This window comes from Chiloscyllium plagiosum, chromosome 3 (assembly GCF_004010195.1).
Source record: "Chiloscyllium plagiosum isolate BGI_BamShark_2017 chromosome 3, ASM401019v2, whole genome shotgun sequence".
Taxonomy (NCBI): Eukaryota; Metazoa; Chordata; class Chondrichthyes; order Orectolobiformes; family Hemiscylliidae; genus Chiloscyllium; species Chiloscyllium plagiosum.
In genome coordinates, this window is record NC_057712.1 from 120,684,995 (window position 1) to 120,698,723 (window position 13,729).

A 13,729-nucleotide genomic window follows, 5' to 3' on the forward strand; every position below is an offset into this window, starting at 1 on the left:
CAATTTTGCACGGTTTGTGTGGTTTAGTGTGATTCATTTCTTTGAGTCATGTGTCAGTGTCCCCACTGAGAACCTTATGTTCTGGAAGGTGCTTTTTATGCAATCAACATTGATGTAGATAACAGAAGTGCCTCGGGATTGTAACAGAGTATCTTTACTGATGTTACGGCAGACATGGGAAGAGTGCACTTTCTCTCGTTCCACCTCTCCATTGGTCACAACATATATTTACATTTAAAACAGGAACAATATCACTAGACCAGCACATGGCCAATTATACGTACCAATCTATCAATTCCAGAATTTAATACACCAACCAGGCTTCATCAAAAAACACCAAAACTATTGATTTGTTTCAAAACAAAACTTATTCAATAAAGGTTCAAAAGATTATTAACACACAGTTTCAAAATGACAGTATGAATATATACCTTTCTAAATAACCAACATGCATGGATGCATATGCCAATCATTGAAAAATTAAAGAAACTTTCTCTGATCAGGTTAACTTTTATAAAAACTCTGACCAAATAATTGTTAGTTCTTGAAGAGAAAAGGATAAGATATGAGCTAGTCTAGTTGTCTTTCAGTTCAGTCCAGCATCCTGGTACACATAGACAGGTGTCACTAGACACAGACACTTGTCACTGGCTATATATGGTTGTCTCTGGGATTTTTTAAGGCATGGGTTATTAAAGAGATGTGCAGAGGATCTCTACTAGAGGCTAGTCCTACAGGAGACTGGCTGAATCAGTTTTCAACTCTTAGTCTAGATTATCCAAAGGCGTTTCATGTAAAATGAGAAAGATGAGTTGTGTGGCATATCGAATGGCAGGGTACATCTTAGCTGGACTCCAAACAATCTGAAATGGCCACACTCCTGACAACCACAAACTCAGACATGTGATTTCCAATAAACAAGTTCAAGCAGTTAGCTTAAGTCATGTGACTTCAAGTAGCTGCTTTTAAAACAAACATTCAAAGTATCTTTTTAGTGACCATTGGAAAGAAAACAGATCTAGCTATCTCCTCAGTAGTTCAAATGAACATACTCCCCGAATCCTTTAGACTTAGATCTTCCGAAATACTAAGAAGTGAAACCCCTTATAACTCTGCATACTTCCGGTTAAATGATATAACGTTACACCAAGTAAGGAAAAGTCATTTCAGTGGCAGGAGTATTAGTGACCAGACAACACAGATTTAAGGTAATTGCCAAAGGAACGGAAGGTGATATGAAGTAACATCTTCAGTGAATTGTTACCGTCCATAATGCTGTGACTGGAAGCAGATTCAAATGTAGTGTTCAAATGAGAAGTCAATAAATTTTTTTTTTGGGAAACAAATTACTGAGCTATGGAGATAGGCTAGAACAGGAAAATTAATTTAATAGTTCAGATCTTAGGATGGACATACAACACACCCTTCTGTGCTGTATCATTCTGTGAAGTCATTTCTCTCCCTGACACAAGGAAACTGATTTTGAGTTTGGCTGATGAATGTTTTGGTCCAACATCTGATTTATGTACAGATTATAGTTATGAAGAGTGTAACAAAATAAAAGCTTTTTATTTTGTTTCTACAACCTTTGAAAAACATCTTCTTACTGTACCAAACTGTTATACTTGTCATAACTATAATCTGTACATAAACCAGATGTGGGACCAAAACATTCATCAGTCAAACTCAAAATCAGTTTCCTTGTGTCAGAGAGAAGAATTTTCTTCACAGAATGATACAGCACAGAAATGATGGAAAATAATGGAAAACATCCTGAAGTTTCACTCTTCAAAGCTACATGTGTTCGGACTTACATGTGAAAGACTTATATTGGTAGAGGAATAACAATTTGCATTTATATAGCACCTGTAACATAGTAAAATGTCTCAACTGAGCTCAATGGAGCATAGTCAAGCAAAATTAGACCAATCCACGGAAGGAGATGTTAGGACAGATGGCCAAAGGCATGGCCATGGGCGGGTTTAAGAAGGTTTGTAAAGAAGGAGAAAGGGGTAGAGAAGAGATTTCAGGAGGGGATTTTGGGACTTGGCCACCATTGGTGAAGCAGTTCAAATCAGGGGTGCTCAGAGACCAGGAGAGCTTGAGGAGATTTTCATATGCAGCTCTGTGGCGCACCTCTAGTCTTTGGTGGACTGCGGCTCTTCACAAATATACTCTCCTGCACCAACAGTTCAGTCTCAGAGATGCATCCGCTGAATATCACAATAATTGTATTAAACTCCTGGTGTTTTCCTTTCTGCTCAATAGCTGAAAGTGGTTATGGATGTGTAACCTTTTTAATAAAAGCCGGGGAAACTCCAAACTGTCTGCTTGTGTGACCATCCTGTTATGTGAATACAGCAAAATGTATGCTGCATTATTAGTCATTACAAGGAGCCTACACCAGGGGAGCTGTTTAAGATTACACTCAAAGGCATCCAGCTGCGTAACAAAAGAATCAACTACTTTGTATGCTTACTAGAATATAGAGAAACCCTGTCAATTGGAAACACCTTACACATGGCTCTCAGCTTTTATTATTTGTTTTAATGCCTAAAAGAGTCAATGTTAAATGTGCAGTAGCATGGTTGAGTTCTTCATCCGCAACCTACAGCGATAGAGAACCATTCTATTCCTGGGGATGTCTGTACAGGCATGCAGTCCCAGAGATAGAGTAGTTTCTCTGTCACTGTGCACGCTGGGTAAAAATACCTCCATTCCACAAAGCTATTTCTTAGAAGAAACCCATCGTTGTCCAGGGTGGACTTTGTGTCTTAAGTTGTAAAATTGATTGATGCAATAAAGTTGAAACTTTATTGCTGGAACAGCACAGCAGGTCAGGCAGCATCCAGGGAACAGGAGATTCGACGTTTCGGGCACAGGCCCTTCTTCAGGAATGAGCAGAGAGTGTTCAGCAGGAGAAGATAAAAGGTAGGGAGGAGGGACTTGGAGGAGGGGCGTTGGAAATGTGATAGGTGGAAAGAGGTCAAGGTGAGGGTGATAGGTCGGAGTAGGATGGAGGCGGAGAGGACAAGAAGAAGACTGCAGGACAGGAAGGCGGTGCCGGGCGGGAGGGACTCGGCTGAGACAAGGTGGGGGGAGGGGGGATGAAGAAACTGGTGAAGTCCAAGTTCATCCCCCGCGGTTGGAGGGTTCCCAGTCGGAAGATAAGACGCTCCTCCTCCGACCGTCGCGTTGTTGTGGTTTGGCGGTGGATGAGTCCAATGACCTGCATATCCTCGGTGGAGTGGGAGGGGGAGTTGAAATGCTGTGCTACAGGGTGGTTGGGCTGGTTCAAGGGAAGGTGCCGGGAGTGGTGGTTGGGTCGGTGGGGGGTGTGGATCTGACAGGGGAGTCGCGGAGGGAGTGGTCTCTACGGAAAGCTGATAGGGGTGGGGAGGGAAATATATCCTTGGTGCTGGGGTCTGTTTGGAGGTGGCGGAAGTGACGGCGGATGATGCGCGATACATGGAGATTGGTGGGGTGGTAGGTGAGGACCAGTGGGGTTCTGTCCTGGTGGCGGTTGGAGGGGCGGGGCTCAAGGGCGGAGGAGCGGGAAGTGGAGGGGATGCGGTGGAGGGCACCGTCGACCACGTCGGGGGGGAAATTGCGGTCCTTGAAGAAGGAGGCCATCTGTGTTGTACGTATTTTGAACTGGTCCTCCTGGGAGCAGATGCAATAAAGGTCTATTTGTGAATGCAGCTCCACATTAATGTGATTAACTCTTAATTATCATCAGAAACAGCCAAGCAAACAATCAATTAAAATTATATCCAAGTACAGAGGCTTAAGGGGGAAGTCCACCTCTTGGGTTACCTTGAGCAGAAAATGCTGGGCATACCAGTAGCACCCACATTTCAAAAATGAATAAGAAAAGGTTAAACCTGTAAAGGCATTATTCACCCAGAGGTGTCCCAGAATTACAGTTTATTTTATGGCCATGCTCAACCCAGAATCTTGCAGATAATATTTATATGCACCAAACTGTCACCAGAAAATTGGCCAAAACTAAAGCCAGAATGTCTTTTAGAAAAGTGGAATTACTATACCTTACAAGTGTTCTGGGACAGCTCAGCTGGGTGTCTTGGTGAAGGCGCCTCAGAGGAATGAGTTCTAAAACCTCAATTAAGTTGACAAAAGCTCTTGGAACCTGAAGCAAGGTAAAAGCTCAATGTTAACAGTGACTAAACAATGAAATCTGAATTGGGCTGGAAAAAGGTTTTATATGTAGAATATCAAGTAATTGTTTGGTAGACAGAACCTGAGCATTACTCCAATAAAAGACACAGCTTGTTGAAGTTTTTCATCTCACAGGACAATTTGCAAGAATACCAAATTAATGGGGAAATGACATTTATTCTGCATGAGAGGAGAATGCTAATTGGTTGAGGTTCCTAATTGGTCAACAGAATGTGTCCGTGTTCAACAATATGTACAGTATTCATTTTGCAGATGTGTAAAGTACTCCATGACAATTTTTGTATTATTAATATAACATACATTTATTTGCTGGTGGAAGATGATCTCCCACAGCATAATGTCAGTGTTAGCCTGTGTAGTGATTGGAATTAGGTGGATCTTGTTGACTACGAGGTCCTTGATTGGGATTGTTAACCTGGGCGAATCAGAAAGCTGACCAATATAAACAGGGGATTTAGAATCTTCTCAGTTCAGGGGACTGATGCTGGATTGGTTGGCTACAGTAAATAAAGGGTGACTTGGTGTCGGTGATACTGGCCTCTGTGCAGTTATTTCAATGGTGATGAGGCAACAGGATCCATGAGAACCTGTCTGGTTATATCGAGGGCATCTTGAAACCTATAGTAAAAGGAACTCCCAGATTATGTCGCAGCACTACAGAATTCTTACGGAAACTCAGCATCCATGGACCATTTGAACTGGGAACATTCCTTGTCACAATGGATGTTTGGCACCATGTTCTACACCAGCATCCCTCATGATGATGGCATCGCTGCAACAGCCTGACTACTCAATACCAACAACTGCCAATTTCCAGACAACAACCTCCAACTCATCCACTTCATCCTCAACCATAATGTCTTTACTATCAAAAACAAGTTCTTCATCCAGTCATATGGAACAGCCAAGGGGACCAGATTCACACCCAAATATGCAACCATTTTCATGCACAAGTTCAAGCAAGGCTACTTTGCTGCACAGGCCCTCCAGTCAACACCATACACCAGAAACATCAAGGACATTCCCTTCCTCTCTACTCCTGGTGAGACATTCAGAAATGGTTACAAAACGATATCAAAAGGTTTCATCTCTCAGTATTCTAGATATGCTCCCAACAATGCCCTGAACAAATGCTGTAAAACATCCCTACTCTTATATTCCATTTGCATTGCAATGACTTCCATTTGCCTTCCTAATCAGTTGCTGAGTCAGTATTGTAATCATTTGTGATTCAAATACCAGGACACCAGATTCCACTCTTCCTCAGAGCTCAGAACAAAGTCAGAACAAAGAATGAAGAGCAAACAAAAAAATAACACAGGAACAGGCCCTCCAAGCCTGCACTGACACTTTTTTCTCTTCCAAACTAAAAATGTCTTCACTTACAGGATCTGAATCACTCTATACACTTCCTATTCACGTATTCGTCCAGGTATTTGTTGAATGCTGCTAGCGTGTCTGCTTCCACCACCTCCTTTGGCAATGCGTTCCAGGCACTCACCACTCTTTGCGTGAAAAACTTACATTGCACATCTCCCCTCACATCTTGAACCTGTGTTCCCCTGTAATTGACCTCTCCTCCCTTGAAAAAAGCCTCATGCCATTCACAATCTTATAAACTTCTATCAGGTTGCCCCTCAACCTCCTGCTTTCCAGTGAAAACAATCCCAGTCTATCCAACCTTTCTTCATAGCAAAAATCCCCTAGACCAGGCAACATCGTTGTAAACCATTTCTGTACCTTCCCCAAAGAATCCACATCCTTCTGATGGTGTCATGACCCGAACTGTATGCAATATTCTGAGTATGGCCCAACTAAAGTTCTATAAAGCTTCAGCATAACTTCTCTATTATTATATTTAATGCCCTTCCAACGAAGTCACGCGACACCAGGTTATAGTCCAATACGTTTACAGAAGAACCTTGATTATCTGAACGACGTGGGCACAGAGTGTTTTGTCGGGTAATTGAATGTTCGAATAATCAAATGCCAGATAAGACAGTTTAGCCAAGCATTGGGACCTTGCAATTTTGCCAGATAATCCAAAATTCAGATAATTGAATGTTGGATAATCAAGATTTCTCTGTATTTGAAATCACAAGCTTTCAAAGTACTGCTCCTTTGCCAGATGAACAATAACCTGGTGTCATGTGACTCCTGACTTTGTCCACCTCATTCCAACAATGACACCTCCATATCATTTAAATAACATGCTGTTCTTCTGTTCCTCCTGCAAAAGTGAAAATTCACATTTATTCACATTAGACTCTAACTGCCAAATTTTTGCTCACACATTTAACCTACATAAATCCCTCTGTAAAGTCCTTGTGTCCTCTTCACAATTTAGTCTTCTACCTATCCATGTGTTGTAGCAAATTTAGCAACCACACATTTCACACTATTTTTAACTTGTCTGGTTAATGCTGGATGGTATGTAACCCTGCTCTAGGGTTTTCTTACATCCTGGAATGTACTTTTTCGGAATGTTGACGAAAATAGAGGTTAGTCAGTGAAGTTCGAGTGCACAATATGAACGGTCACCAAACACAATGATGGGTCAAGTATAATGAGTTCAATGTCATTCACTAGGTATGTGTCATTCACTGTACTTCAAAATCAGAGCTGATGAAATGATTACTAATTTGATAATGGTTGGATTCCCTTGTTGCTGAAATGTTTTGTGAAATAAGTTACACTTAAAGAAATGCAACTTCTAAGTTTGATCAAAACATCAAACTCACAAAAAGGCAATGTGAAGGTGAGAGAAGAAAGATTTAAAAGGAGCCTGAGGGACAAAGTTTTCACACAGAGGGTGGTTTCTATGTGGAATAATCTGCCAGAGGGAGTAACAGGTGCAGGTACAGATACAACATTTCACAGACATTTGGACAAGTTCATGAATAGGAAAGATTTAGAGGGATATGAGCCAAACATAGCCAAATGGAACTGGTTTAATTTGGGAAACTTGGTCAGCATGGATAGTTGGGCTGAAGGGTCTGTTTCCGTGCTGTATGACCATGACTCTAAGTACACTGTGAAATACAGAGACCATGTCACTCCAAAGGGACAAGTCAGAACATTTTAACAGATCCAAGAGAAAACTGTTTACTTTCCCTTCCAGGTTAAAGTTCGGGAACCAGTTCTCTCTGCGCTCAATTGTTCTTTCCACACTCTGATGTCTGAAGACTGATTTCAAAATGAAGTTAGATTTGATTTATTTATTGTCACATTGTTTTGTTACAAAATACAGTGAAGAGTGTTGTATAGTGTCATCACTCTCCAGCGTCATCTTAAACTACAAAAAAAAACAATACATAGAACATAAACGCAGAAAAATAAAGAATTAAAGAAAAGGTGTTCAACTTTACAGTCATTCCCGTTAAGTTTTAGCAGGTTCTGTTCCTAAGGAGGGTGAGCTGGTCGGATTTCTCAGGATAGTCCTCAGAATGCCCTCAAACCTGTTACTGATAATGATTTTCGGTGTGGATTGAAGACATTCCTGCTAACTGGGATTTAGGACCGAGCTCTACAATGATGGAAATAAAAAAGATTTGGGACCTACTACCCCACCTTGTATTTCCCAAACTTTGCATCTACAATCAGAATGACTGCCATGTTGCTTATTATCCTATCACCATCACAGTTAGGAACTTGCCCAACTCAGTACATTGTTTTTCTTTCAGGATTATTTTACCCAGATTACCACAAAAGACATTAACACCAAACATAAACTTAAGAATCCAGAAAGGATGGGTAGAATCCAATGAGTTAAGGTGTAAATTGGGACCTACCTCTTTGAGGAGGATGTCTAAAGCTTCTTCAATGTGCCTGGTAAAGTTTATAGGAGAGTAATAAGCCTAAGAAGAACAAAGAAAACAGACAAAGCAAACTCAGTGACCTGCAAGTACATTTGACCCAGGAACAACCAGTCGCTGCTGGTAGATAAATTTCTACTTGCACCCAAAAGGCTACAAAACCCCTGGAACAATGTCACTGTGTTCCCATCCTTTACATCAGCTCCCAGCCTTTTTCAAATGCTGTCAGACTCCTGCTACAACTAAATAGTGGAGAATGATGGAAAATTGTCAGGAGCCCACCCAGTGACAGAAGGTGTCTGAAAATTGAATCAGGCAGCAATTTATGGGGAGGTGCTTAGGTAATGCTCATATCAATGGATTGGGAATCCAGGGGAGAAGGCCAGTGCTCTGGGGTCATAGGCTTGATTCCCACCGTGACAAATAGAGAAGTTTGAAATCAATAAATTTAAAAAAGCAAGTCTAATGGTGACCATCTAACCACTGTCAACTATTGTAAACACCCATTTGATTCACTGATGCCTTCAGAGTTCTGAAGAAGGATCACTGGACTTGAAACGTTAATACTGCTTTCTCTCAACAGATCCTGCCAGAACTGCTGAGTTTCTCCAGCAATTTCTGATTGTGAAGTGTTAGCTCATTTATAGGCACAAGTTCAGAATGGCCTCCTTCTGTTCTATATGATGCTGTGGAGGCCATTTTTACCTTACCCGCCAATCAGGAAACTGGTGAGCTTGGGAGCAGGGCTGGCTTCAGATTTTATTCTCTGTGAAGTCAGGTCGATCGCTGACATATAAGACTGCTGCTTCCCACAGGTTTTCTGACTGACCTGTCCGGTTTAAAGGAAATCCCCAACTATTCAAAGAGAACAATGTCATTCTGGATCTCAAATAATTTGCTTACCAAATCAGTGCAGTAATTGCAGATGTCATTTCCACCAATAAACATGTTGATAACCTTCCAGTCATTCTGAAAATCAATTTTCTAGAACAGAAAACAAGAAATGCCATAGGATTTTTTAGCCATTCCAATAGCAAAGGTTAACCATTGGGTGATGCCATTGGTTAAATTCACTGATTTCATGCTTCAAATAGGAAAGTGAGGCTGATAGTATTGTGTCAATGTAACTGGGTTAATAATCCAGAGACTTAGGCTTATGGTTCAGAGATGTAAGTTTAAAACTCATCTGGTGAACTTAAATTCAATTAAATAATACATCTGGAATGAGCGACAAGTATGAGCGTTGCTGGTTTACTCACTTATGCCCCTTAGAGGAAGAACACAGCCAACACATGACTATAGACTCACAGGAATGGAATTAACTCTTAACCACACTCTGACATGGCTGGGCAAGCCACTTAGTTGTATATAACCATTAAAAATGTGAATAAGCATAAAATCAGAAGGTCCATCCATTTATGACTGTCAGTGGGTCACAGCTATGCCTGCCTCTTTGTCAGGTACCTGGAACATTCATCTTCTGCAGCTACACTGGCACCATTCCTCACCTTTTTCTCCGCTACATTGATGACTGCATCAGCGCCACCTCGTGCTCCCATGAGGAGGTTGAACAGTTCACCAACTTCACAAACATCTTCCACCCTGACCTCTTTTACCTGGATCATCTCAGACACCACCCTCCCCTTCTTGGACCTCTCTATCTCCATTTTCAGTGACCGACTCAATACGGACATCTATTGCAAACCCACCCACTCCCATTCCTACCTGGACTACACATCCTCCCACCCTGCCTCTTATAAAAATGCTATCCCTTATTCCCAGTTCCCCTGCCTTCACGCCATGTGCTCCCAGGAGGACCAATTCTACCACAGAACATCCCAGATGGCTTCCTTCTTCAAAGACTACAATTACCCCTCTCACGTGGTCGACAATGCCCTCCAGCACATCTCTTCTACTTCCCACACCTCCGCCCTTGAACCTCACCCCTCCATTTCATCAAGGACAGAATGGTCCTCACCTTCCACTCCACCAACCTCCAGATACATTGCATCATCCTCCACCATTTCTCCCACCTACAAACAGACCCCACCACCAGAGATATATCTAACTCCCCATCCCATGTGCACTTCAGAGAGACCATTCCCTCTGCAACTCCCTTGTCAGGTCCATGTCTTCCACCAAGTCACCCTCTCAACCTGGCACCTTCCCCTGCCATGGCAAGAAGTGCAAACCCTGCACTGACACCTCCCCCCCTCACCTCCGTCCAAGGCCCCAAAGGATCCTTCCACATCTGACAGAAATGTACCTGTAATTTCACACACGTATCCGATGCACCTGATGTGGTGTCCTCTATATTAAAGAGAAGCGCAGCAGGTCAGGCAGCATTCAGGGAACAGGAGAATCGACGTTTCGGGCATAAGCCCTTCTCCTGAAGAAGGGCTTATGCCCGAAACGTCGATTCTCCTGTTCCCTGGATGCTGCCTGACCTGCTGCGCTTTTCCAGCAACACATTTTCAGCTCTGATCTCCAGCATCTGCAGACCTCACTTTCTCCTCTATATTAAAGAGAGACAGGACACCAACTTGCATATTGTTTCAGAGAACACCTCTGGGATACCCACACCTACGAACTCCACTGCACTATGCTGAACACTTCAACTCCCCCTCCCACTCCGCCAAGGATGTGAAGTCCTGGGCCTCCTCCATCACTCAACCCTTAACACCCGATGCCTGGAGGAAGAACGCCTCCTCTTCTGCCTTGGGACCCTGTACCCACATGGCATCAATGTGGATTTTAACAGTTTCCCTATTTCCCCTTCCCCCACCTTATCCCTGTCCCAACCTTCCAACATGGCACTGCCCTCTTGAATGTCCTACCTGTCCATCGCCCTTCTCCCCCAACTGCTCCACCCTCCTCTCTGACCTATCACTTTGACCCCCACCTTGATCTACCTATCGTATTCTCAGCTACCTTCCCCCCAGCCCCACCCTCTCCTATTTATCTCTCAGCCCCCTTCGCCCACAAGCCTCATTCCTGATGAAGGCCTTATCCCCGAAACATTGATTCTCCTGCTCCTCGGATGCTGCCTGACCGGCTGTGCTTTTTCAGCACCACACTCTTCAACAGTGGTGCATGTATGGAATAAATTGCTGCATGAAGTGGTGGAGGCTGGTATGATTATTATATTTAAAAGGCATTTGGATAGGTACATGAATAGGAAGGGTTTATGGGGATATGGGCCAAATGCTGGTAAATGGGACTAGATTAATTTAGGATATCTGGTCAGCAAGGACGAGTTGAACCATGCAGTACATCTTTGTGACTTGAAAAGTTCCCCTCGGTCGGATGGAACTGTATAATCCACCATGGAATTCAATGTGAGTAGACCGAGTCATTCCTCAATGCCCTTTCTGCATTGTACCTCAGCTTATGAAGCCTTGGCTGATTGGAAAATCTAAAACACAGTGCTACCCTCAGAGAAGTGTGTAATATTCAGTTGTTGAGTATTATATATTGGGGATAGATCTGAAACCAAGGGGCAGAGTGAGCATAAACTGAAGGTCCCACTCACCAGTGAGGCTTTCTAACTTGGAATAAAGATTTAGAAATCAAAGTTTTAATACCATTGGAGAAGCCTTACCGGATGATTTTTCATGATGCTCACTAATCTTCTCACTTGATCTGGAAGATCTCTGGTCATTGGGAGAAAAATATGTATTTGATCAATAACATTTCTCATTTACATTTCTTTTCTTTTTTTTGAACAGAGGCATTTAAATCCGAGTTTATTGTGTGTCAGAGGGCTGCCACATTGTAGTAGGGCTCATGGTTTGCCATCTGTCTCAAGAGCTTTAGAAATTTAAATACCACAGGACATATAACAGAGAACAATACAGCGCAGAACAGGCCCTTTGGCGCTCATTGTGCCGAGCTGTGAACTAATCTCAGCTTACCCCCCTACACTATCCCATCATCTATGTGCTTGTCCAAGGATTGTTTAAATGTCCCTAATGTGGCTGAGTTAACTACATTGGCAGGTAGGGCATTCCACACCATTATCACTTTCTGAGTCAAGAATCTGCCTCTAACATCTGTCTTAAATCTATCACCCCTCAATTTGTAGCTATGCCCCCTCTTACAAGCTGACGCCATCAACCTAGGAAAAAGACTTTCACTGTCTACTCTATCTAATCCGCTGATCATCTTGTACACCTCTATCAAATCCCCTCTTAGCCTTCTTTTCTCCAATGAAAACAGACCCAAGTCTCTCAGCCTTTCCTCATTAGACCTTCCCTCCAGACCAGGCAACATCCTGGTAAATCTCATCTGCACCTTTTCCAATGCTTCCACATCTTTCCTGTTATGGTGCGACCAGAACTGTACACAATATTCCAACTGCGGCCGCACTAGCATTTTGTACAGTTGCAGAATGACATAACAGCTCCGGAACTCAAACCTAACACACCATATGTCATCTTAAAAGCACTATCAACCTGGGTGGAAACTTTCAGGGATCTATTACATTACATTATTTTACATTACATTACATTACAGTGTGGAAACAGGCCCTTCGGCCCAACAAGTCCACACCGACCCGCCGAAGCGCAACCCACCCATACCCCTACATTTACCCCTTACCTAACACTACGGGCAATTTAGTATGGCCAATTCACCTGACCTGCACATCTTTGGACTGTGGGAGGAAACCGGAGCACCCCGAGGAAACCCATCCAGACACGAGGAGAACGTGCAAACTCCACACAGTCAGTCGCCTGAGGCGGGAATTGAACCCGGGTCTCTGACTCTGTGAGGCAGCAGTGCTAACCACAGGGCCACCGTGCCGCCCACAACATGGACTTCAAGATCCCTCTGCACATCCACACTACCAAGAATCTTTCCATTGACCCAGTATTCTGCCTTCCTGTTATTCTTCCCAAAGTGAATCACCTCACATTTATCTGCATTGAACTCCATTTGCCACCTCTCAGCCCAATTGTGTAGCTTATCCAAGTCCCCCTGCAACCTGCAACATTCTTTCATACTGTCCACTACTCCACCAACTTTAGTGGCATCTGCAAACTTATTGACCTGTCCACCTATGCCTACATCCAAGTCATTTATAAAAATAACAAACAGCAGTGGTCCCAAAACAGATCTTTGTCGCACACCACTAGTAACTGGACTCCAGGCAGAATATTTTCTATCAACACCACTCGCTGCCTCTTCCAGAAAGCCAGTTCCTAATCCAAACTGCTAAATCACCCTCAATCCCATGCTTCTACATTTTCTCCAACAGCCAACCATGTAGAAGTTTATCAAAGGTTTTACTGTACACCACATTAACTGTCCTACCCTCATCTACATGCTTGGTCACCTTCTCAAAAAAAGTCAATGAAATTTGTGAGACATGTCCTGACCTTGACGAAACCATGATGACTATCTGCAATCAAATTGTTGCTTGCTAAATGATTATAAATCCTATCTTAGAATCCTTTCCAAAACCTTTCCTACAACAGACATAAGGCTCACTGGTCTATAATTACTAGGATCATCTCTATTACCCTTCTTGAACAAGGGCACGACATTTGCAATCCTTCAGTCCTCTGGTACTAAACCTATAGACAATGATGACTCAAAGATTAAGGCCAAAGGCTCCAACATCTCCTCCCTAGCTTCTCAGAGAATCCTTGGATAAATCCCATCCGACCAAGGGTACTTGTCTGCTTTCACTCCTTCTAGAATTTATAACACCT

At 42.9% G+C, this 13,729-nt stretch overlaps 1 protein-coding gene across 2 annotated transcripts in view; it reads right to left on the bottom strand.

The window, feature by feature from the left end:
* The window catches only part of plb1 (phospholipase B1), a 168,507-nt gene that overhangs the window by 53,188 nt on the left and 101,590 nt on the right, over window positions 1-13,729 (bottom strand). For both annotated transcript variants that reach the window (XM_043687221.1, XM_043687220.1), the window contains exons 36-39: window positions 11,617-11,668; window positions 8,919-8,999; window positions 7,992-8,057; window positions 4,050-4,150 (exon numbers count right to left, since the gene is read on the bottom strand). In XM_043687221.1, coding sequence (XP_043543156.1) covers window positions 4,050-4,150; window positions 7,992-8,057; window positions 8,919-8,999; window positions 11,617-11,668 — 300 coding nt within the window. The remainder of the gene's footprint in view (window positions 1-4,049; window positions 4,151-7,991; window positions 8,058-8,918; window positions 9,000-11,616; window positions 11,669-13,729) is intronic.